The following is a 25706-nucleotide window of genomic DNA, read 5'->3' as shown; positions in this document are numbered from 1 at the left end:
GCGAACAAAACAGCTTTTCACCTGGAACGTGAAAGAGGCCCGACGGGGGAACTGCCTGGTCGCCACTTATTCCCTGTTTCGCGTCTTCACATAAGTGGGGTCGCTACGGCGACCCGCCTAGCGCTGACACCAACCTACCGTACACGGTTGGTGCAATATCTGACTCCCCTTATATGCAATCCATTGAGAGCAGCCGTTTACTGTGCATGGTGGGCAAAGTCACAAAACAATAGTGACAGAAAACAAAGCCAACTAGCGGTTCCAGTTTCGAGACATTTAATTTTCTCCCTGTCACGTTTGCATTTCAGCATGTTTCAAAATGTGTTTCTGCGTCACGTTAGGATTCAGTGATCTCCGCTGAAGTCGTCGTATCTTCTTCCGGTGATTTCTTGCACGATGACGGGCAGGACACGGAGCGTCGCCTCGTTGGCAGCCTCGCCACGAACCATTCGGTGATGTCCTTCAGGACCTGTTCTTTTATCCCTCCGGGTTCCATCAGCAGGTTGTGGTAGGCACCCTCGTAAACCTGCAGAATGGGAGGGCAGTATAAACGAAGGGGCTACTATTGGGCGATAAGCGGCGTATTCAGCATGGTATAAGCGATGACAGGGTTTTAAAAAATTGCCAATTCCAGGTCTCTGATTTGACATTTTGCAGATTTTTATTGTGTCAACAAAAGTTGCGGCGCACCGGCAAAAAATTGCCTTGCACAGACGTTCTCTGTGCTTGGAGCTGGTGTTGTCTTCGTCAGGGAGATCGGCGCTTTGAAAGGTTCGCCTTACATCTATTATTTCACGACAAACTCGCCACGGCTCTCTATTCTGAAAAGAAATCAGCAACTACCACGTACAATTATTTAAATCCTTTTGTTGTGTAACTAGCACCTTTACACACCATCAAAAACAAAGAAAAACACTCTTTTCAACGGTGAAATTAACAAAACTACACCATTTAATAGTCTATTCTTGGGTCTTTGCTTGGGTGTACGGGTGGTTTAGGCAACGAAACATCTTAAAGGGTGTTTTCATCGGTACTGTTTTTGGCTAGGGTGTGAGGATGTTAGTTATAGACAGTGAATTACATCCTTAAGGGTTTACATTATTGCGCATTGTACGCCAAGCTCAATAGGACTATGAAAAATGCGGCATGCCCGATCGTTCAAACCGCGGCATGACAAAATAAAAGCTTGTGACGTGAACATTTTTTAGAAGCCTCTATGCTGCAACCGACTATCCTCACTCTTCCTCACCTCACTAGGCTACAAGTTACGGTTAGCATTTTGCACGCGAGTAGACATTGATGTAATGATGATACCTTTATGGTCTTGTCCTTGCTCGGGATTTTTTGGAAGAATGTTTTAATAACTTCCACGTCGCCGAGCTTGTCGTCAGAGCCCAACAGGACGAGCAAAGGAAGTTCGAGAGTCCCCGCTTTATCCAACGCCTCCTGAAAAGTTGGGAAAAATGACACGCGCACATAGCACTTTCTCTGACGGACTGAACAGCGTCGACGTGCTCATCCGGGCCGATCTAAGAGTACGTTTTCTTGGGTCGAATTACAGCTACCGGGATTTCTAAAGACAGACAACAGGGCGACCATAGCGCTTCTGAGAGATTGTAACAGGAATCTAAGCAGGCCAATGATTGATAGGAGAACCATAAAACTCTGAGGATGGGCTAAACCATCTAGGAAGATAGAGACAAGTTGGAGGAATGGTAGGTAAATTCATCACGTGAGGCTTTATAACAACGGTGGGTATGTTGTAGTCATTAGGGAAACGATACAAAATGACACTTATACTTTAACTCTTTGCTATCCATCCTCTCGTGGCAAACTAGACGCCCACCTGCATATACGTAAAAGGAATTGTTGCCGAAAACGTTGGCCACGTATCTTCTCGCTCAGATGCAAATGTTTTTCAAAGACTCTGCCGCCCCTGCCACGTACACGCCCCTCTTTTCTCACTCTCCCACCTCTCAAGCTCTTTCCCTCCCCTCCTCCTCCTCCTCCTCCTCCTCCCACGACGAATGCAGTGGAAGTTGCTTAAATTAAAATCAAATTTCCCGCCTTCACACGGCTCGTGCACCATCTGTTGGGACAGCGCGCGTCATTTTCTTCACCTTTCGTGTTTTGGTGTGCTTGTAACAGCACGATCCGACATTCTTTGTTCTTCTGCTCATTTTCCATTTTATCTTGCTTCTGTTCGAACCGCTTTTTACACGTTGTTTTGAGCCCGCAGAGGTTTGGTAACCGCGCCAGCGAACGAGGCACTCCATGGAGAAAGGAGCTGGTCCGGCGATAGGGTGAGGGGGAGGGCGGCATGTGCTGCTAATGCGTCATCTCCCAGCGCGTCGCAAGGCTCAGTATGTCTCCCTGCCTCCTCCTCACACCCGCCAGACGCCACACCTCCGTTTGTGGCTCTTCCGAACCAGGTGACATTTGCTTAGGACGTTCAAATGCGATTTACATTTAGGTCGATTGTACGTGCGTTTACGTACTGCGCGAGAAATTGTCGTATGGGTCCATTCTTCGTCTGCGATTACGGTGTTTGAATATTTGACGGTCCGTTGCACCGTCGAAGATTGGACGCACCTAAAGAGAATGGTTTTGCCGCACTTTTGAAGCCGCTTTGATGTGACAAAACTTCCGCGCTTCTGTCAACTTCCCCTAGGAAGGCTGGTAAATATTCTTGCTCTAGAGAGCACCGCTGAAGAAGCAGTCCGGCACATTTACACTCTGTATAATTTATTTTCCGCAGCAAGATGGCGCAAGTAGAAGCGGAGGATAAATACCGATTTTTTAAATAAACAGTGACCTTTAAAACTAACAAAACGTTCATTTTTGGTACTTGTGGTTAACTGAAAGGTATTTGTCGTCCACGTGAAGTGTGTATTAACGGGAGTTGACCGTAATTGTTTTTGGGGACGTTTTTGGTAAATTGACCGTTACAGCCGTTTTCTGCTGAGCATCCGTGATATAGTTGGCTTTGGCGCCATGCATTTATGCTTGCCCAAAGGCGCCGGTGGACAAAAAAAATCCTGGAACCTTAGCCATGTACATCTCCGTTGCAAAACAAGTAAATTCGCATAATTTGTCTGCTCATAGCAACGCGTGGCTATTACAAAGCTCAGATTTATTTAAGGAAATCCCCAAGGTCTGCCTATAGTCCAGCGCCCTCACTGAACTAAAGGAATAAAAATTAGCACACAAGAGGCCACCAAATAACGCGAAAGGTCTGTGAAACCGGAAAGCGGCATAAGAATAGTCACAGTTTAGTAGACAATTCTGGGAATTCGAACACAATACTTTTGTCGACATGACCATTCTGTCGACAGCGCAGCAGTTTCGAAAAATACAATGCTGGGTTTTAACTCGTCGAAGTTAAATCTAAGCTTTTCGGCTTCATCTGAAAAGCGACCATAATCGAATCCGCGACCATGGGCTAAACAGCACAACACCTAAGCCAGTGCGCAACCGTGACGGGGGCCCATCTTCGAGCACCGTTTTCTCAGGGAACTTACTTCCATAGCCTTCAGCATAGCGAAAACCCATCCGGCTGGTATGCGTCCGTGGTAGCGCAGAGGGTCGTTGGTGGCGGCGGAGAGGACTTCGGGGTCCCTGCTGATCAAGTTCAGCTTCATGGGCGCCAATCGCGCGTTGGGAGCGAGGTTTCCCAGGACCTTGGTCATCATCTTCTGAATGACCGAGAAGTTGAAAGAAGCCAGGAAGTCGCACGCTCAGAGTGGTCTTGGGAGTGGTTCAAAGTTTTATGCAGAAAAGTATGCAATATATTTGTGGCCGAGCCCCACTAGATAAAGACGAGATTAGTTCCTCTTTCCGAGGCATTGGTCAGGTCATAAAGTACGGGGGCATAGGATCCCAATAAAAAAAAAAACGACAGAAAAAATTTCTGTTGTTTTGTCGTATTTTCGCGTGTTGTACTGTCGTCTCTTCGTATTCTTGTCATATCGGGCATCTGGTGTTCTATTGAGTGCCGTATTCCTGTCCTGATTTTGAAGTTCCGTCCTGTCGAATTCCTTTCTTGTCGGGATCCTGATGTTCCATCAGTAGTTCCACATGGTTTGATTGTTATTGCTCCTTGTAAAGAGTAGCGTAAATGGCAGTTCTGTTGTGACAGCAGAAATTTTTGTCGCTGAGAAAATTGACTTTGTAGCTACGACAGAAATGCGTGTCGTAACAACTGATGGGTTTGTCGTAACAACAGGACTTCTGTTGTCACAACAAAGGTTTTTCTCGTACGACAGGAATTCTTGTTAGGTTTTCGCGGTATTCCTGTTGTGATTTTAGACTGGGATTGGTTTGTCCGTGTAGAAGCAGACATATCTCTCGAGCTTAACACTTCGAAACCTAGTTATCACGAGCAAAATATTAAGCACAAGCACAGACGGCACAGCCGCCGCGTTATCGGCTGTGCCGTCTGCCACGACTGCGCTGCGGCGGCTAAAGGTCGTTGGGACGCTATCAACGACCTTGCGACGCCCGGCGTAGAGCTCGCGCTTTAAAACGCAACGTTAATTCTCCTTTTCAAGGTATTCGTCAGGACATACAGTACAGTGACATATGTCACCGTAATTTATATCTATCCTATATAGGATGGATACGCGCATAAACGTACAGAAAAACACTCTTCTTCTCGGTCTGACATAATGACCGAGTGCGCACAACGCTGTCAAGAACACGAAGTTTCCAAACTGGATGGCCATCTCATGAATTCGGATAAGGCCATGGAATTTTGGTACGGAAACTGGAGCAAGGCGCCAGCCGTCTTTCAAAAATGGTCCGAGTCTCCGAGCAGATACCCCGCTGGGCCGCTTGAGCCCTGTCGTGAACATTCGCAGTATTGGCAAAAAGAAACAAAAAAATGGAGGGGGAATTGAACAAAAGGGCAAGGACGCTGTGCGTAATATTTTTGTGACCACGAAAGTGTTGTATGTTTTGCAAATATTGACTAATTCGTGTGTCTTTGAGCAAGAGCTGCACAGGGTATTCGCGGTGTGTATTTGGTCGTCTAGCACTGACCGGACTAGCCGAACAAACTTGCTTCAATCTGTATAGAGCACTCAGCATTCGCTCGCTCGCTCTGTCTAGAGGGAAGTTGTATTTAAATTTTTTTTTCTGCGTGACCACAAAGATCAATATTATCGCGCAATGACACAAGTCAGCATGAAAAATTGCTTTCCAAAGTTCGTTGCATCCTGAAGTAATATCTTCAGTCCTGCTGTACGAGGATATTCGCATGAAGTCGCGCTTTCGTTTCAATTCATTTGTGTATGTTTTTCTAATGAATATTTGTGTTTAGTTACTGAGAAACAATTTTTTAAATCTCTACTTGACAATGTTCTTCCTATCCAGGTGCACATATCAATGTATTCTAAATGGTCAAGACTGGACGTCATTAAAAGCTTAAAAAATCGCTATAAAACCTGCAATGCAACGTTTCTTCTCAAAACCTGCATTTAACGCTCTACCAGTGTCAAGCTGGTGTACGAGGAAGGGTACATTTTTGCTTTGGGTCACGAAATGTAGCTATACAGATTAGCTGAAGCGTTTGATCATATATTCGTTGATTGCAGGGACATATATTTTATTTGGATATCCTACAACGAACAATGACAAACGAATTGCCAGTCACGCCCCACGGACTCCACTTTGTGCCAGTGCTGAACTATGGGGGTGTACCTACGACAGGATCGTGGTTCCAGCATTCCATAGTATCTTGAAATCAAGAATGGCTGTGAATGGTGCCCATGTGGCTGCGCTACCTGTGCGCAAGAATTTCATCAAAAGTGTTATGTATCCACGGTACGCGTATCGCAATCAGGCAGAACCAGTGTTGTACGGAACGGCGTTCCAAGCAATGGCGTTCCTGGAACTAGTTCCTTTTCGGAGGAACGGAGGAGCGCCACCGTTCCATAAAGGGTCGGTGGAACTGTGTCAGCGACACATCTGGGCTTTTGCGTGCCACAGAGTTTGAATTTTTGGAAACGTCATTTTGATGGCGTCCATCACCTATTTAGTGCTTTCCATTTAGTGTATTCCAGTGCTCATGCTCCTAGTGATGCATGCATAAATACGAGACGATGTTTTAATAAATGTTAGTTGCAAGTGAGCGCTCGTCCCGTCATTCTTCATTTGTGTCGTTGTCGAAGTCGCGCTCTATTTTTCAATCATAACGCCCCATCTTGTCCAACAGTTGTGTTTAATAAAGGACAAGACTTTCATCATTTTTGGGCATAATTTCGTCGCGCGCCGTATGGACAATACCTGAAAGAGGCCACCCGCTTTATTTAATCGCTTTTAACTTGTGTTATACTATTACTTTGATGAGTACCTGGGAGTTTGAGTTGAGAGTGAGAGGGTGGATTAGGTGATTGTTTGCGTACAAATCTTCGGGTTTTGTAATGTAATGTAACGTTAATGTAAAGACACGTTCCAATGTTCGAAGTGGTGCTGGAACACGTTCCTTTCGCAATAAAAGAACTTCTAACGGGAACTCGTTTCAAAAATTTCGGAGGAACGAGGAACGAGCTTTTGTTCTTGTTTTAGAGGAACGTGTGCAACACTTGGCAGGACCCCCTGAGGGGTTGCCCGTTCCCGATGAGTTAGTTCGCCTAAAAACTTTGAATGGAAACGCGTCGGTGGCAAAGCCATCGATGTGTTCCTTTGGTGTTTTTGTCACCAAGAACCTCTGTTGTATATCAGCAGGCAATGAAGAAAAAAAGCGATAATGGAGCAATCGGATCGACGTTGGTTCATAACGCGAGGTACCCAAGTTCGATTCCGACCAGATGAAGTGTTGTTTGTTGAGGCGCATGGTTGGTGTAAAAGGTGGTTTTCACGCAGTGCATTTTGGTGTAACTACATCACCATAAGTCCTCCATAGGCAGCTTCTCTTCAAAAACCATTCTTAATGCTTTCAGAATGCGTTCGCATATCAACCCTCTCCGGCGCGAACACGAGGCCTGACACGCTTAGCTTACTTTGTTCCGGTTACGGGATCCCGCAACTCGGCGCTTCTCGCACGCTACACGCACACTGTACAGACCGTGCTTTGAGCTCAAAACGCCGCCTCAGTCGTCAGGTTTTCTCGCTTTGACAGCGTCATGGGCCTACAATTACTATTCTAGTTGTTCACCAATATTGCAGCTTCGTCGCGTCATTCCCATTCCACCCTCTGTGGCGCCTTCTATGCCCTGCTTTAGCTTAACACTCCATTTTAAGCCGGTATGCCGGTTGACCGCGCGTCAGGCAGCGGGAGGCGACGAGGATCCACGGCTTCACGAGCAACTAGGCTGAAAGCTGCGTGCCCCCACTGCCCGCTCGGCTTGACGTCACCTCCCGGATCCGCACGCGCTCTGCCGCTGTCTGCTCTTGTGCGGCTCTCTGCCCGCGGATCGACGGCGGAAAGTTTTGCCGACACGCAAAATTTATTTTTTAGGCCATAAACTATCCCAGTGATACATTCAAAGCACTTGCTGTAACGAATACGCTGCGCACGTGTTCATGTCATCCATCCCACAACGCTGTATCCATCGACTTCGTTAGGTACGTACAAGGGCTCACTCTGGCGGGAATAGTGGCGGGGGACCGGGCTGTCGTGTTTAAAATAGTCTAAACAAGCTTTAGACAAGAGACAATATTACAGTTTGTAGTGGGCATTTTATCGCCGTCTGTGTAATTCTTCGTCTGCGTAATCTGAGCGCCAGCACGTTTCGCGATACAGAATTGCCGCCACATCTGAGCCTGCATAGCTTCAAGTCAAAACTTCAGGTCCCTGTGTGCCACTCGGTGAACTCTGATCTGGACACAGAGAAATGTGTTGGGTGATAGGGAACGCGCTCGTACCTTGAACCAGTTGAGGTGGTTTTTTTTGAAGGCCATTAGCGGTGACATCAAGACGATTCCGGCGAAATCAAGGGGTCTTCGTTGGGCGGCCATGACGGATATTAAGCCTCCCTGGGTAGTGGGGAGGAACAGAGGCGTGCGCAATGTCAATACCGGGCACCCAGCCGTCTGAAGGTGCCGGAAGCACACCTTTACTCCGTCGAACGTTCTGAAGCTCAAAAAGTGTTTAATCCGATAGTACTCACACACCAGTTGGACCAGTTGCAGGTGTAGAAAGGCCCAAGCCACATGGCCTTTCTGTATCTGTTTTTCGTATCTCCACTTCCGCAACTTCCGTAAGGTAATTAAGGCCCAGTTTTTTTAATGTTCGGGACCGGCAACCAACCATCCATACATTCATTAGGTATTCAAGTCCATCCCGAAAGAAAGAGGGGAACAGCGCAAAACCGACGATGCTCAAGACGAAGAAAAAATGGCAACCACAAACGCTGTGGTTGTCCCTTTTTCTTCGTCTGGTGCATCGTTCGTTGTGCGCTGTTCCCCTCTTGGTTAACCATGAACCAATCTGCCCACGCCTTGACCTTATCGTCGGGAAAACCATGCTGTATTGGAAAATTTCATCGAGCCTTCGGCAGGGAAAATAAGAACGAGGTTTGAGGGATCTTTATCAAAGTTTTTCTTCTGCGAAGGTCTATGTCGCAGCTGTGCAGTGCATTTCAGAGATGTTGAGTTTATCTCAGCGATTTATACATTTATGTCCAACTCAAACGCCGGAAGTCACGCCTTACTGTATTTAGAAAAAAATTCGCGCATTTCCACGAAGTGAATCATGAGTGGGCGAAGCACTGGGGATCATTCTTACCGTAAAGCACCCGTGGCATTGCCCACTGGCGCATGTAAATGAGTGACAACGCGTGTGTACAGTATATACAATTCCAATCCGATACAATTCAATTTAATCCAATCCAATCCATTTCAATCCAATCCAATCTATATCCAATTCAGTCCAATCCTGGAACCTTTTAGGTGGGCTGGCACACATATTCGGTTTATAACACTGTGTACTACAAGGAGGCCAAGGCATGGACAAAGAAAGGTCCTAAGGTGCATATCGCACCTACAAAAAACGCTTTTGGGGTGCCTGTGCCGCTGCGATGCCTAATGTAATTGTTTTCCTTCCCATAGATAAATATCGTCTCAGCTGCGTAAGGTTCTGTGGTTGTCCAGTATACGCGGTTAAATAGAAATATGCTGCCGGTGCAGTTAAATTTCCATAGACTGCTTATTATTTCGACCAAATTTCCTAACATGAATCTGCCCCCCGGCCTTCAGTGGTTAAAGTGGAGTGATTTTACTGCATGTCATGCAGTTATTATTCTCGCATTTATCGGTTCGGGTATACCAGAACGATACTTCTGAAGAAATTCCGCAGAACACACTGACCATGGAATACCCAAAGAGGTAGACAGGCCTGCGCGGGAATCTCCGCCTTGCCACGTCGGAGTGATTAAGGACGTCGTCCACGTACGTGTCGATCGACTTGACGATTGCCCGTGGTCCGCTACTCTTGCCGTGTCCCACTGCGGAGCGAAGTGTCACCAATGCAGATGGCGCATTAAACCTCACATAGGCCTCATAGAAGGCCTCAATTTCACATGGTCATCATACAATTCCTCATAATTTAATACTGGGCTCATAAAAGGCTCTACATTTTTACATGTATCTCATAACTGGCGTTATAATTTCGCGTGGGCCTCGTAATATTTCTGTCTTTCGAGGTCCCATAGCCACTTTCAGACATCTTTGAAACGCCTAGAACATAAATTACATTTCTAACGAACACATTATCACTTAATTTAAGCAAATGATGGGCGGACAATACCACTCTTTGCTCTTGGATGTATAGCAAGAAAAGGCGCAAGTCACCCCCGTGTCACAAAACGTTTAGCATCTTGAAAGTCGTTCTGTTAGTGTGACAAGCTGCATGCACTGCTCTTAATTCCCTTCCTTGCATCTTTGAAAATGGTTTGCAAGTTAGTTACACAACGTGATTTGCGTGCTGTACCGTGTTTTTTCGAGCTGTACACAAGCCTATTTGATATACGCTAATTATTCGGCGTCCAGTGCAGCTCAAATTATCACTTCTGTCTGCTTCCGCTGCCATTTCGAAGGAAGACAACTTTACTGCCATTTGTAAGGATTGAGAATTGGGAGTAGAATAATACCTGGTCCCACGACCATGAATTGGGTGCAAACTGAGTGGTTTACGGCTTTCTCAATATGTGTTATGCCTGCTGTTATACGGGCGCCCCTGGCCATCAGCAAGTACTACCGCTAGTCTAACTTTAAAAGCGCTGTTCTTACAAGCCCGGGTACAATACAATTAATTCGTAAATATGAAAGCCACCGCGTTGGGGCACCCAGCTCTTCGGGCGGCTCACCCAAGTCCTGGGCGAAGACGCAGCAGCCGAGCGCGACCAGAGCCTTGGCCAGGGTGTCATAGTAGGGCTGGTGGCAGTGCTCGGTGTATCCGTGCACCATGAACACGAGCCCCCTGCGTCGACAACCACTGAACAACTTAGCTTGCAAATGAAAACGAAACAAAAGATCCCTCAACGGGCATTTGGTTCTGGTTAGTCGGTTCTGACTATCAAGCAAATTTGCTCAGCACACACAAAAAAAATCACGGGTTATTGCACTCTGTGAACGCCGGTGACCAGCACCGCTTTCTAGCATGCGACCCAGGAGGGAGTGACACAGAATTTAAGTGAAATGTCAGAACAAATTTTATTTATTTCGAGCGTTGGCGGTGTTCGCAACTACGAATGAGTTTTCCGTTTCGTACATGGTACATATTTTATTTAGTCAACTGTGCCGTGCTGGAACGCGATAAAACCCATTTTCTTGAGCAAAAGCTTGGTTTTCAGGCGACAGCCTGCAGTGAACACGCAAAAAATTGCACGGCAAGATAAAATAGACGCGTCTCGGCGCAGTAGCCGTTGTAGACGCCGATGTGCAGTGAACTTTGAGACAGCCAGCACCTTCTTGCATTGTTTTATCATGGCACACGCCTTTAATAATTTAAGTACAGAGCACTTTATAGGGTTGCCTTGTCGTCTTAGCTCGGTAACGGTCGATGTGACTGCCGGAATCAAATTGCGCAGCGAGATAACGGACCAAAGTAGAGTCTTAGGGAAGTCACGCTCAGACTTCAAAAACACGCAGTTTAAATAGCTATAACCGTGCAAAACTCGTGAACCCCTGGCGCTTGTGATTCATCTATTTCTCCGTTATTTAGTGCGAAGAAAACTGCAGGTACATTTCAGGTAAAATACGTGTGTAAAACCGGCAGCCCCGCGTTCCTTTAGTTAGGAACGCTGGTTCGGTTGGTTTTTACGACAGTAAGCGAAAAAAGCGGTCGCGCAAAAAAAAAAAAAAGAATGGTGCGTTCGAAATGCCGCAGCATGGCTCCAGCCGCGCAAGAAAAAAAGTGCGCGTTCGAAATGACGCAGAAACGAAGCGACGCGTGCTTCGACGGGTACTTCGAAAAAGGAAGTGTGTGGATTGATAGCGTCATTTTGGTACTGTTTCTTTTTTTTTTTTACGTCCCCCAAATTGTTGTCGTGAAGCTAGCGCCTATCAATGCTGCCTGGCAAAATAGTTCCTTGCGGGCCTTCCTTTTATTCGTTCTCTGTTTTGCTAGTTTCCAATCCTTCAGACCTTAAATAACAAGGCATTACTTTTTTTCGTGCGTGTAACGTTTTAATACATTATGCATCCCACTGCGGGTTGGTGTAACCGTTTATCTTGAAGGGCTTGTTTCTGTTCTGCTGTATGCAGTAGTTCATATGTATACTCTTCTAAGTGCAGAACACTTTAGGCGCGCGCCTTGACGTCCTAGCTCGCTTTCTCGACCCAAGTATATAGAGTACCAAGGCGGCGTCCCGGGTTAGCGCTGTTGTTTGCGGCGTACCCCAGAGGCTTCGAAAGCCAAGAGGTTTATATAGTCATAAGCGTTCGAAACTCGTGAAACGCTAGCGCTTGTCATACACCTTCCCGTTGTTTAGCGCAAAGAAAACTATAGGTACATTTGAGGCAAAATATACGTAATTAACCGGCAGCGCACGCGTTCCTTCAGTTAAGGACGCCCGTTGGGTTGGTTTTTGCGATAGTAAACGGAAAATGTGGCAGTGCAACGCCGGCACGTTCGGGGAGAGAAGCACAAGGAAAACAGAACTTCTGCTGGCGTAGTTTCAGGCAGGGAGGCGCGAGCACTGCGAAGGCGGGAAATTTGAATTGCATGGGGTGGTAGCAGTAAGCGGATAACGGCTTTACAGTTCATATGGCGAACCACTGCTCTGCACTTCCGACAGCTTTCACATTGAGCACATTTCACAATTTTCATCACTTTTTGTTTACCAGGGAATCTTTGTAGACTTTTGGGTTGATTGCTGTAGAAGCGAAGGCGGGAAATTTGAAATGCAGCAGTAAGCGGATAAGGCGCTGAAGCCCACTATGCCGAATAACTGCTCTACACTTCCGACAGCTTTCACATTGAGTGGAACGGCTTACGTTTCTTTCCCTAGCCCCCTCCGCACCGCCTTCTCGAAATGAAGTAGCACTTAGAAGCTTTCACTGCGGAAGCACACGAAGCACCGGCTTGACCTCTGCTAAGCTTGCCCTTACACTTTTCCCAACTCCCTTTTGCACCCCTCCCTTTGAGCAAATGAACGAGTAGACGCTATCACTGCGGAAGCTGTCGGCGGCGCGGCTACCCTCACGTCTACCTGACGAAGGTTACCTGGCGTCTACAGTGCCGTTCCGCACCGTCACTGTCACCATTGTGACGGTTGATAGCTGTGACGGCGGGGTGGGTGCATATGTTATTTCAGCGTTTTAATGTACCCTGTTTTAAGCAGCAGTCGACATAATCATGCGGTAATTGTTCCAGTTACTCAGCGATAGACGGTCTTAATAAACGGGTCGATCATGATTAACGTTTAGTACTGGCGGCCGAAGCATTGGGATAGGTCTTGGGGCCTGGTACGAAGTGCGTGTACAGGTACTCCTAGCGTTACGTGGCGAAGAACCAGAGCGCTAAATTTCGAGAACATGCACAAAAAGGGGAAGGAGAAACTGTGTGCATGGTAAATAATTATAACCGTAGTTTATTTCGAGGCTGTAGCGGTCGTCCCTTGCCACAGGAGCTCCTTCCTTATTGCCCGCTGCCCGCATACGTCTTAGTTCCCGGCGGCAGCTTGGCTTATTTTAAAAGATTACAGGGTTAACGCAGCGAAGCTATACCTGGGCTTTGAGATGTGCCCTAAAGGAGGGCTCCGGATTATTTTTGACCATCTGTAGATCTTTAATGTGTGCCGGGATCTCGACAGAATGGCGTTATCACGTTTGGCCTCCGTCTGATACGCAGTCACCGTGGCCGGGGTAGAACCAGCGTTCTTGGGCTCAGCAGCCCAAGACATTACCAAAGCTGCGTCTAATCTCACGTCAGTTTCCATGAAAGCTGGCTGGCCTGAAATTCGCTGAAATATATTACGCCCCAACGTAACCTAACGTAACATAACCTCAACGAAACCAATGTAACCTAAGCTAACGCGTCATGACCCACCCAAATCCAGCCCAACTGCAACAGACCTAATGTAACCCAGCCCAACGACATAGAACACAACCTACATTAAACGTTATTCAACCTATTCTAGAAGTCCTGTGCGTCGACCTCTTGGTATAGTAAACACCAGCGAAAAAGTAAGCATTAAAAATCACGATGACCGAAAAATTCCGCCCCCCCCCCCACAAAAAAAAGACATCGCAATGTCGGTTCCAACCTTCCCCTTCTGCAGGTTCAAAACCAAATACCACACCTCAGCGCTACAGGAGCAGCTGCGAACTCCGCTTTTTAGAAATATTCATCCCATAGAATGTCTGGGCAGCGTTGTTAGCCAATAAGAGGTGACTGCCGTGAGAAATTTCTGACGATAAGTCTCACGGTTGCCGTGATAATAGACACTACCTTAATTTTTACCGTCTATGGATCTTTAACGTGTGACGGAATCTCGACACCCTGGCGTTATCACTTTTAGCCTTTATATGATAAGCAGCCACCGCGGGCGGGATAGAACCCGCGTTCCTGGGCTCAGCCGCCCAGGACCTTAGACACGGCACCAGCTTGACCAGCAGCGCGAGGGAGGCTCTCCCAAGACAAGGCTTGCTTCATTGCTGATTGGGCGCCGTTATAGCGAGATATGGCCCAGGTCTACAACACAAGAGAAAGGAGGGCGGCACGAACTTGGCGCGTTTGCCCGGTGACCACGATTTGCAGCAGATGTTGAAGCCGTCGGCGCTCTGGAACTCGCTGTTCTGGATTATGGGGACGCCTTGGGGGTCGTCTTCGGGTTGGGGCTGCGGTTTCTCGGGGTCCGTTGGTAGCACTTTCGACGGAGAGGCGGCGGGATCCATTCTCGATGCTCACTTCTCTTTATTCTCCTCGGGGTGACGGGAATGAAAATGTTGACGCGGGTGCTCGTCGCTCGAGAAATGAAGACGACGAAGAAGATGATGGAAATGATAGCTGTCTCCTTTTCCTCCTGAGTAGCCACGCGGTATTATTATTCAGGCACCAACTAACCAGCTTTTATTTAAGCGATTGATCAATAACTGTAGCACTTTTTTGTTACACCGAAGAATGTGACAACACGTGCCGTAATAGATCGAGAAATGACGACGAGGAAGATCATGGCAATGTTAGCTAACATCTTTGCTCTGTTCTAGACAACCACCCTGAGTGGGTATGCGTCACTCTGATTAGAACAGCAACCAACCAGCCTCATTTTTAGCCGTTGATTGATAAGCAGTGGCGTCATTTTTTTACATCGCAACAATTATGGCGTAAACTGTATAAAACTATGGAGGCCTGTCTCCAAAATTAAGTTAAAAAGAACCCGGTGCAACTGTTAATTTTCTAACTATTCCATAAGTAGTAGCAGTAGCAGAAAATAGGTAATTAGAAAGCCGCAAGTACTCCTGCCATCATGCCGCGTCAAATGCGGCCGGCGCTTGAAATTCATTTTTCCCCTTACCTTAGTAGAGGTAGCGCTTACTGGTCCCGGTTATATTTTTTCTGCAAGGTCTCCCTTCAGCATAAAGGGACGTTAGATTTTTATGACTCGGAAACAAACGCCCTTTAGAGAAGAACGTCATGAAGAGGAAGGAACTGAGAGGGGGACGGGGAGTAAGAGGAGGAATAAACATTTATTTAACTGTATGAGTTCCGTTGTGGGAGGCCTCCTTAGTCCAGGAAGCCTTCGTCCTTGGCTGTCCGGCGGGCCCTGTCCACCAGTAGTTGCTGGTCTTGAGGGTGTGAACTGGTCAGCTGGTCCTCCCACTGCTCCAGTGTTGGGTTTGGTCGGGGGTAACGATGGTGATTGTCGGCACTCCCAGACCATTAGGTAGAGAGTGTTGGGTGTGGGGCAGTGTTGACAAGTAAGTGTGTGTGTTGTTGGGTAGATGGCATGGAGTAGTGTTCCGTGGCGGTAAGTGTTAGTTTGCAGCTGTCTGAGGGTAATGGCGTCCTCTCTGGTCATGTTGGGGTGTGGGGAGGGGGGTAAATGCGGCGCTGCAGTCGGTAATGGGCGAGGACATCCTAAATCTTCTTGGAATATCATCGCTGGCGGTTATCGATCGGTCTGCCTACGAAGGGAAGGCCCGGAAGGTATGCTCGCGGACAGCGGCGTGGGCCGCTTCATTCCCCTGGAGGGATGCGTGGCCTGGGGTCCAGACTATGTGGAGTTCGGGGGAGCTTTGTGAAGTGTTCAGGATGCGGATGGCTTGACCAGAAACACGACCTAGTTGGTAATTCCGGCAGGTGGTTTTGGAGTCTGTGATGGCAGTGAGGTAGTCAGAGTCTGCGGTAGCAGCGAGGGCGATGGCGATTGCCTCGGCAGAGTCTGTGTCCGGGATTAGGATTGCGGCCGACGCGAGTTGTGTGCCATGACTGTTGACAACGATGATGGCATGCGCAGACTTTCGACGGTACCGGACAGCATCTGTGTAGCGGACCGCTGCTTTGTTGTCTCTGTCGGATTTTCTGATGGTGATGACCCTGGCTTTTCTTCGGTATGCATTGAATACGGGATGCATATGTCTGGGGATGGGAGCAATGGTGATAAGTTGGCGTAGAACAAGGGGGATGCGCTGTTTGCTATATGATGTCTTCTGTGCATCGTAGCCAAGGCGACGTAACGTGTGACGACCCGTTTTGTTGAGTTTGAGTCTTTTGAGTTGGCTGGTTTTGCGAGCTTCGGCGAGTTCCTCCCAGGTGTTGTGCAGACCAAGATTCATTAGCTTGTGGGTAGAAGTTGTCGGAGGTAGACCAAGGGAAAGTTTTTAGGCCTTCCGGATAAGAATATTCAGTTTGTCGCGCTCGCTATTCTTGACGCTGAGGTATGGAGTACCGTAAGTAATCCTACTGATGATGATGGCTTGGGTCAAGCGTATTGTGTCGTGCTCTTTTAGACCATGGCGTCTCTTCCTTACGTGGCGAATGAGATGGGTGACTTGAAGTACTGCTTCTTGAACTTTTTGGATGGTTGCAAGGCCTGCTCCGTCTCTCTGTAAGGTTAAGCCGAGAATCCGTCCTTCTTTCTTTGTCAACGTCTCGTTAATGCTTTTCGAAGTATGCAGTTTCCTTCTTCCTCGAGGAAAGGCGTAGTGAGAGTCGATGTGCTTGAGACGACGGCCAGGATGTCTTGGTTTCCAGCGGCGTCTTCGGCCCTTTGGATGGCCCACTTCTAGATGTCAGAGTGCTCGCAAGGCAGCATCGTCTCCAACTGCTGTTCGATGGCAATAACAAATGTGTCTTTTAGATTGGTTAAGGCGGTTTTTTTAGTTTATGGTAGGGGCGAATTTGGCCGTGACCCAAGACAGAATTCAAAGACTGCCACTGTATAGCCTTTTCTTTCATTTGACCAAAGTTTTTTCAAAATTAATATTTAATATGTGAACGCTTACCTAGATGAACCTTGACTAGCACTCCTAAATGCAGGTGGGAGAAAAAATTCTGGTCGATGCTTGTCAATGCCACGGAAGAGGCAAAATGCAGCACATCAGCCACAATGAGTGCGCTGCGTAAGGGAGGCATGATGTTTCGGTTGCTTGCGCTGCATTGAACATGGAGAATATGCAAGCACTTTCACTGTGTCACTTAAAGTGGCACTGGTTGCAGTCATGAAAAAGAAAAGGAGTGTTTGCTTATTCCTTGTCTGCCTAAATTATGCTTGTTCAACGCAACATTTAAAAATCCTGCTGTAATGTTGAACTCCCGGTTAGTAAGAAATATCAATTAAACAAGACACAGTCATGAACATATGTGATTCTACAAGACAATTGTGAGTTGGTAAACCAAACGTTTTCTTAATTTCTTCTTTGGAATGCTACCTGCGGCTGTAGCAGGTGTTTTCTTTACAAATTAAATGTTAAATTCTACTTAACGGCCAGATGGTGTCAGTCAAAGAGCTAAATATAATGACAATATGAGTGTGGTGATGCATCTATCTCATAGCTGCAGTGAAACACTTTATACTTGGATACAATCTAAGAACAGGGATAGCTCATGTGGTGTATCACTCAGATGAAGCGACAGATCCGGATGTCAACCTGCGCTCTTCTTGAAAGGTAATTGGCTCATGCACGGCATCGTTTGCTTTGGCTGGGTGAGCTCATACAGTCCATTTCATGGCGATGAGGTCATGCTAGCACAGTTTCGAGTCTGGGTGAGAGCGTGCTAATACAGACTGTTGGCTTCTGGGCACCAAGGTTTGTTGGTCAAGTGACATCATTGGCCAACATACATGTTGGCAAACAAACAATGGACACATTGGCCAAGAGATATCTTTGGAGATCATTGGCCAACAGCCTGTTGGCCAGCGGACATCAGGGTTAATGGGCGTTGCCATTTTTTTAGGTCTTCAGCTCCATGCAATGCTCAACAAATACCCTCGCAACGTACGTTCCACGTTAACAGTGAATCAGGGCACACAACTTTCCATAATTGGATGCGTTGCACACCAGCTTCATAAGTTGCGCCATTTTTCTAAAACATTTTTTGTGGTGCTATCTACAGGCATAAATAGCAAGTAAGCACTTCAATTTTCTGCAATATTTCTGGAAAGTTACATCTCATTTTTGTCTTGTTTTGTTTTGTTTTTCTTTGTAGGTGCCAACGGGAACTTGGGGACAAAGGAAGACAAGCGACGCGCCTGGAGCAAGGTGCACCGCAAACAGCAACAGCTCTACGCGGTTTATGGGCTCCTGTTTTGGGATCCTGCATAGTCCTGAAGACAGCCTTCAAGCAAGGGATCTTCGAATACGTCTTCTGCAATGGAGATAATAAAAATGAAGCCTGTGTGCATGGACAATACAGTTCCATATCAACGCGCGAGAGTTGGCAACATAGAGATGTCCTGTGTAAAGATATGAACAAGCAATAAAATTGAATGTAAATTTTCGAAATATCGTGCTGTAGTGGCCAGCGCTACAGCACGATATCCATCGGCAGCGCACGCGAGGAGGAGGAGGAATCAACTTTTACTGAGCCCAAGAAATCGGTGGTGCGCGCTGGCACCAGACGGGGTGGTCCCCTAGTTACGGGACCCATATGTTCCCAGCAGCTCCTGGCCCCTGTCTGTCAGTGCGAGCTGAGTCGGCAGGGCGGGGCTGGTCAACAAGGTCTCCCATCGCTCAAGGGGTTGGGGATTGGGGGTGTTGTGGGGAAGGGAAGAAGGGGGGTTCTTGAGTTCTGTACACTCTGCCGAGATGTGCGGCAGGGTGCCCCTCTTTATTTTGCAAAACGGACAGAGCGTATCGTGTTCCGCAGGGTACATGCGGTTCATCAGTACGGGATGCGCAAGCGATCCCGCCTGCGCTCGACGCAGGATCGTCTGTTGCTGCCTAGTCAGTTTGGGGTGCGGTTCCGGCAGTCTGCACCTCTCCTCTCGGTACATCCGGGTAATGTCCCGAAAGCTGGTAACCGGGTGCGGTAGCTCTTCCGGCTCGTTCTCGGCCCGGATTGACATTTCTCGGGCATGGTAGTCGGCGATGGTGTTGCCTGCTACCCGCGAGTGCACGCGAAAAACAGCACCAGCGCAAGCGAAAAACAGCGCCAGCGCACGCGAAAAAATTCCCCGCATTTCCCCGAGGGGAAGAATGTGAAAGTGCGAATGCACGAGTTGAATTTGCGCGGTTCGGTAATGTTCGCGAAAGAGAGATCACACACACGCACACAACTACAAAGAAAGAAAGATGCATTTATTCACAGACACCTATTTGTGTTGTCGTTGTACTTGATTGCTTGATTGCCGGTGCATTAGCCCTTCTCACGCCCGATTGCTTGATTTGCTTGCATTTGCTTGCCCGATTTGCTTGCCCGATTTGCTTGCCCGATTTGATTTGCTTGCCCGATTGCTTGCATTTATTCACAGACACCTATTTGTGTTGTCGTTGTACTTGATTGCTTGATTGCCGGTGCATTAGCCCTTCTCACGCCCGATTCCTGGCCAATCCCCCACGTGGGTATGTGCCATGTCAGCAGGAACAACAACAAGAATGAGCCATGGGGACGCGGCCAGGCAGCGCGCGCCCATCTCCCCCCGTTGCTAGAGAAGACGAGGAGCGCGCGCACCCGCAGCTGTTGCTATGCGGACGACGGCGGCGGACGATTCAGGCTCGCTTAAGAAGTGCATTCGCACTTAAAACAGCGCCAGCACAAGCGTTTTCGAGCTGGCAGGGCACGCGTTTTTCAGCGGACAGCGCCGCTGGAAAACACGCGCGCTGGTCCGTAAATCAGGCGGGCGCTGATCGCAGCTTGCCAGCGCGCTGCCTTTTCGGATAGGGACAGTATGTCGCTATTGATGAGTGCGTCTCCGAAGAGTTGTACGTGTACTCTGTAGTGGCAGAGCGCTCTGTGCTGGGCTCTCCCCTTTTTTAGTATATATAAATGATATTGATCTTACTGTTGAACCCTCTATTCATATTATCTATTTGCGGACGACTGCGTGGTGTACACAGCTATTAACATACCGAGACAACCAAACTAAATGAAACAATGCTTCGCACTCAATTGAGATGTGGTGTAGAAAGTGGGAATCAAGGATAAATACTACCAAGACAAGTTCTATTGCAATCAGCCACCAAAAGAGGCCCCTCAGTTTTGCTTATGTTTTGGTAGTGCTACCATCAACAGAACTGATAAGGTTAAACCTCTAGGCCTCTCGGCCTCACACTTACAGGTAACCTCACTTGGGAAACGCACGGTGACGTTTGTCAGGTTGCACTTCAGAAAATGATATTTTTGAAACGAAAGTGCCGTAATACCCCCCTGCTGTGAAATTAAACGCTTACAAAGTAGTGCGACCTAAGTTGGAGTATGCAGATGTTATTTGGAGCCCTTACCAACAATACTTGATTAGTAAAATTGGAAGTACAGATTTTAGCTTTGCGTTTCATTTATTCTTTTATTCGCGTCACTATAGCGTAATCACTTTACGTAATAGCGCCAACCTTCAGCAACTAGAACAGAGTAGGGTGATATCTAGCTTAAAAGTTCTTTATTTGCTTTACTACGGTCACTTGAAATTGTCTAAGGAAAACTACACCCAAGAGCCTTTCAAACGTTCAGCGAGAACACATCACAGGAAGACTATTAGGCAACCGATTAGCGGCATTAATATGATCAATTGTTCGCTTCCTCCTGCAATTTATTACTGAAATATGTTGCCTGAAGGAACAGTGAATTAGGTGTCGTTAGAAGTGTTCGGTCAACGTATTGGTAATATATCTTTTGGTTGAAGCGTTGCTGCAAACTGGAATACACTATTATTGTGTTCATGTCCACGGCCGTTTTTGTCAGCATATTTAGGCCTCAGGTATGTGTGTTGTGAGTTTTAAATTTACGTCAAGCAACACTGATGGATTGTCGAGTTGTATGTTGCATTTCTGTTGATGTATTTCTTTCTGTTCACTTATGCATGGGCCCGGGAAGGGCTTGCAGAATCTGTAAATAAATTTAAACCCTAATGAAACCACGCACGCTCGCAAACCATGCGAACGAAACCAAACGGGTTGCCAGCGAATCATTTGGTGAACTCACGGTGCGCTGCAGTGAAAGAGCATGATTTGCGGTGCTGTCAGGTGGGTGTGCTTGGCGAGCGATGACACACAAAAACGTTTGCCCGCATCTGCTCGCTTCGTTCGAAATGTCGTCTAAAAAATTAGAAGTGGCTTAGCTCGGCTAGGCCAGGATATACGTAGCGTAAGCTGAGGTTCAGCTGGGTATTCTTCGGTTTCCTGGTTGTCTAGGATTATCTGATTATCATTCTTAGTGCTGATCAAACGATTTCCACTCTACTCCAATCCAATCCAATGAAAATCCAATCCAGTCGTGTCCGGTCCAGTCCAGTTCAGTCCGGTCCAGTCACTGCTCCTCGCGCATGCGAAGTAAAGCTCCCAAGAAGCCACGCGAAACGGTTATCCAGCGGCTCCTGCGCAGCGTCAGACTTGGCTACTGCGCAACGGAGGCGCACAGCTAGGCAAGCGCCGCTGCCAGTGCGTCTGGCGCGGTTATGACGCGACTTCTATGGAATGCGAAGACCGGCGAATGTGCAAACCCAATTCTTTAAGCACCCGTACTCCAATTGAATTAGCCAATACAAACCAATTAATTCCAATACAATCCAATCTATTTATTTATTTATTCATATTACCTGCAGCGCCAATAAGGCATTACAGAAGGGGGTATATGCAAATACATGGACACGATTCATCACATGGGGAAAAAAGAAAAAGAGAGAAGAAAAAAAACTGACATGAGAATAAGTTGTACAAATCTGCACAATAGCGCGTCAAATGTGCAAGCAGTGTCACAATGAGAAATTTACATGTGCGACAAAAACGTGTGGAACAGAGCATCAGATGTACAATTAACAATATTACTTGGTAGTTTATTCCATTCCCCAATGGAATGGGGAGAGAAAGAACCCTTGTACACATTAGTACGGCAATCAATTTCACGAATTTTCCACTCATGGTCGCGACGCACGCTTAAATACAAAGTGCGGGGGTAGTAAGAAAATTTTAGGATCAATACCAGTCTTATTGAAATAAATACGATATAGTAGTTCAAGTTTGTGATGCAACCGACGTTTACTTAATGTTTCCCAGCCCAACTCTGCCTTAAGTGATGTAATGCTAGTGCGAAAACTATAATTTTTAGTTACAAATCGGGTGGCGCGGTTCTGGACGCGTTCTAGTAGTGCACATAAATTTTCAAATTGTGGGTCCCACACGGCGCAGGCGTACTCCGCAATGGATCTTACGTTGGTGAAACATAAAAGTTCTTTAACTTTTGCAGGAGCATCACTGAAGTTGCGTTTTAGAAAGTTGAGCATGCGGAAGCCAGAAAAGGACATGTGTTCAACTGACGTTTCCAGGTTAGGTTAGATGAGAAATAGACTCCAAGATATTTATAGTCTAGCACTGTATCAAGATGCGTACTTCCGAGAGTGTATTTTGATAAAACAGGGCTGCGACTGCGTGTGAAGGAAACGTGCTTACATTTCGCAATATTCAGTCATTTTCCATTTTGCACACCACGTTTGGATATGGTCGAGATCACTTTGAAGATAGTCCGTGTCAATTGGGCTTTTGATACTGCCATAAACAACGCAATCGTCTGCGTAAAGGCGTACTTTGCAGGACAAATTACTTACAATATCATTAATATATACAAGGAAAAGCAGGGGCCCTAAAAACAGACCCCTGCGGAACACCAGAACTAACACTCACAGCACCTGGTTTACAGCCGTTTATCAGGACGCATTGGGTACGATTATGCAAATAACCTGTTATCCACTGGACAACATCATGATGTAGGCCAAGAAAAGACAACTTATGGAGCAGCAACGAGTGCGGGACAGAATCAAATGCTTTTTTTAAAATCCAAAAATTCCCTCTCTGTCTGTTCTTTCACGTCAAATGATGAGAAGAGATCATGGCTAAATTCTGTTAATTGCGTTGTGCAGGAAAAACCTGCCCGAAAGCCGTGTTGGCAGTTCGTAAAATATCTATTAGATTCCAGGTGTTTTATTATGGCGCTATATATTATATGCTCTAGGATTTTACTACAGGCACTTGTGAGGGATATGGGCCTATAGTTTTCAGGATTGCTTTTCGGGCCACTTTTGTGAATGGGCGCAACGTTAGCGATTTTTCAATCCTCAGGCAGGTCACCAAAAGCGATCGACTTGGAAAACAGAGTAACGAGAAAGTGGGCAATAGTCTCACGGCAGGTATTGGGTATGCCGTCAGGTCCGCCTGAAGAATTAACTTTAACATTCTGGAGTAGTTTGTGTACACCATTATAGGTCACAATGACGGGATCCATTTGTTCATTTATTTGTTCTGAGACACTCGGAGCGTTTTCACAATACGTTGGAGAGAAAACAGACTGAAAGTAATGATTGAAACAATTCGCCTTTTCATGGTCCTCAGAAACAGTTGTGGCGTTTACGTGAAGACAGGGTATTCCTGTATGTTCCTTGCCCTGGGATTTCAAAAATTTCCACATTTCTTTGGGATTTTTTTTAACTTAGTTCCCAAGCAGCAGAGATATTTGTCTTTAGCAATTTTGTTCCGGATTTTTATGTCTTTGCCGAGGAGCCTTACGGCATCCAATACGCTCTGGTCTTTCTTTTTTCTATACGTTTGCAAAAGACGGCGCTTTTTGTTGATAAGTAGACGTACGTCACGAGACACCCACGGCTTGTCGGCACGCCTTTTGCGGGGTATTAGTTTGCTAGGAACACATTTTGCTATTAATTGCTGTAGTTTGTCCTTGAAAGCTTCCCATAGAGTGTTGCAGTTAGAGCATCGGCTCATTTCGTTAAACTCTGGTAAAAAGGATGCAAGTTCCCTGGATAAGGAGACAAAATCTCCTTTATTATAAAAGAAACCTTTACGTGGATTATAGTGCACAGTTTTGAATCTGATTGGTGGTAAACAGGCAAGGACGCAGTCATGATCACTAATTCCAGGGACGACTACAGTATTTCGGACAAGTGAGGGCCTATTTGCGAAGAGCAAATCTAAAACGGAAGCGCGTCTTTTCCTTTCCTGGTAGGTTCGGTTACAAATTGGAAAAGATCGTTTGCTTGTATCAACTCGTAGAAACCGGCAGACAGCGCACACGAGTCGGTGGGAATGCATTTTTGATCCAACCCCTGAACTTGCGGCATGTTAAAATCACCTCCAAGTATGTAATTGTGGTTCAATGTTGACAGAAAGTCTGATAAAGACCTGAAGGCTTCCGGATCAGCGCATGCTGGTGAACGATAATATGACCCGATAGTGATGACTCGTCCGCTGTTTAAGTGAACGTTACACCATACCGATTCTGCGCAACTCAACGATACGGTTAGTGAAGTAGATTGTAAGCTGGCATCGACAAGCAGAAAAACACCTCCCCCTTGGGTATTTCTGTCACTACGATATACGACAAAGCCATGCGGAAAAACTTCAGCGTCCCGGACCGAACTATGAAGCCAAGACTCTGTGCCAATGATAATGTGTGGCTTGGCTTTTGAAGTGAGCGTAGCAAATTCATCAACTTTGTTTTTTATGCTACGGCAGTTTACGACGAGGATAGTAAACTCTGGAATATGTAATGCTGTCTGAACAGAGTTACGACCGCATGCACCATGTTGCCGAGACAACTGCGTCCCGCTTAGCTAACTTTTTGTTTCGACTATACTTGGTCGAGCCCAGAATCGTAGACGAATGTTTTTTTGTTGATAACTAGCTTGTCATGCCTCGGTTTGTACGGTAAATCCAACGTGCAGGCGTGTTGTAGAAGTTTCGAATATGCTAATCTTACAGCAGGGGTAAGATCATTGCGCATTGCAAAATCAGTCTCTTTTAGCTTAGGCCCACAGGAAAGGATGCGCTCCTTATCTTTGTAGCTAGAAAACATCACAATAATTGGACGGTTCTTACTCTCGCAGAATTGCCCAATTCGATGCGCACGCTCAATACGGTCGGGACTGACGCATTCGCCTAATTGTGTTTGAAAGAAAGAGCGTCCTTTTTCTTCCGAATCAGCCCAGTTTTCGTTTGCAGTATCAGTTATTCCATGTATGATTAAATTATTTCTGCGAGTTCTGTTATTGGCGGCTTCTAGTTGTCCTTTTAGCTGGGCGATGTCTCGGGTTAGGGAACTAGCAAGATTGTTTTCCGATGCTGCGCTAGGCGTAGTTTGTTTCAACGAGTTAACGTCGCTCTCAACCACGGTTACCCTGGCCAGCAAAACTTCAATAGAGGTGTGCATTGCAACTTGTTGGTCCTTCGCTTCTTTTAGTTCGCGAAAAAACTGTACTTGCCCTGATTCCAACCGCTTTAAAATTTCAAAAATGCCATCAATGCTGGCCTGAGAGGATTGGCTGTCATGAGGGCCGGAAGGGGTGTCACCGTTAGGGCCAGTGTTGCTTTCAACATCTCCCGACACCATTAACAGCATACTGGCAAGACACATAAGCATACGTTCAACACCAGAAAAACACCGTCTCTTGATAGAAGCGGCACACTCAAATACAGTATCAGGGCACGCCACCACCATAACATATCTATTCGAGGTACGGTAACATGAAGAAGAGCGTAAGTAAACAACCTGTACAAAAAAGGGGTGTGAGCCCATGTTGATAGCGATGTCGTGCCCCACGCGTCCAACGGAGTAGTGGCGGTTAAGTGCTCGTGTCAGACGAAGGATGTCGCTCGCTGTA

At 46.7% G+C, this 25706-nt stretch overlaps 1 protein-coding gene across 1 annotated transcript; it reads right to left on the bottom strand.

Annotated features, from left to right (window-relative positions):
* Window positions 1-290: 290 nt before the first annotated feature.
* LOC144157954 (monoglyceride lipase-like) lies at window positions 291-25706 on the bottom strand. The gene is made up of 7 exons (XM_077688660.1): window positions 25595-25706; window positions 10308-10420; window positions 9310-9446; window positions 7867-7977; window positions 3522-3695; window positions 1315-1446; window positions 291-526 (listed from the first exon to the last, which is right to left on the bottom strand). Exons 2-7 carry the CDS (start codon window positions 10405-10407, stop codon window positions 338-340), a joined length of 843 nt encoding a protein of 280 aa, XP_077544786.1. The 5' UTR covers window positions 10408-10420; window positions 25595-25706; the 3' UTR covers window positions 291-337.

This window comes from Haemaphysalis longicornis, unplaced genomic scaffold (genome assembly GCF_048455015.1).
Source record: "Haemaphysalis longicornis isolate Haplotype H1 unplaced genomic scaffold, Haemaphysalis longicornis Haplotype H1 scaffold_10, whole genome shotgun sequence".
Lineage (NCBI taxonomy): Eukaryota > Metazoa > Arthropoda > Arachnida > Ixodida > Ixodidae > Haemaphysalis > Haemaphysalis longicornis.
Note: the sequence above shows the minus strand (reverse complement) of the source record. Positions and strands in the feature narration are given on the sequence as shown.

Excerpts from the sequence above, each read along its gene's own strand:
- LOC144157954 (XM_077688660.1), bottom strand. The coding sequence starts at position 10,407 with ATGGTGCACGGATACACCGAGCACTGCCACCAGCCCTACTATGACACC. Across the intron at positions 7,978-9,309 it reads ACCTCTTTGGGTATTCCATG|GGAGGCTTAATATCCGTCAT; the intron begins GTCAGTGTGTTC and ends CCCACTACCCAG. Across the intron at positions 3,696-7,866 it reads ACCACCTCAACTGGTTCAAG|AAGATGATGACCAAGGTCCT; the intron begins GTACGAGCGCGT and ends TCGGTCATTCAG.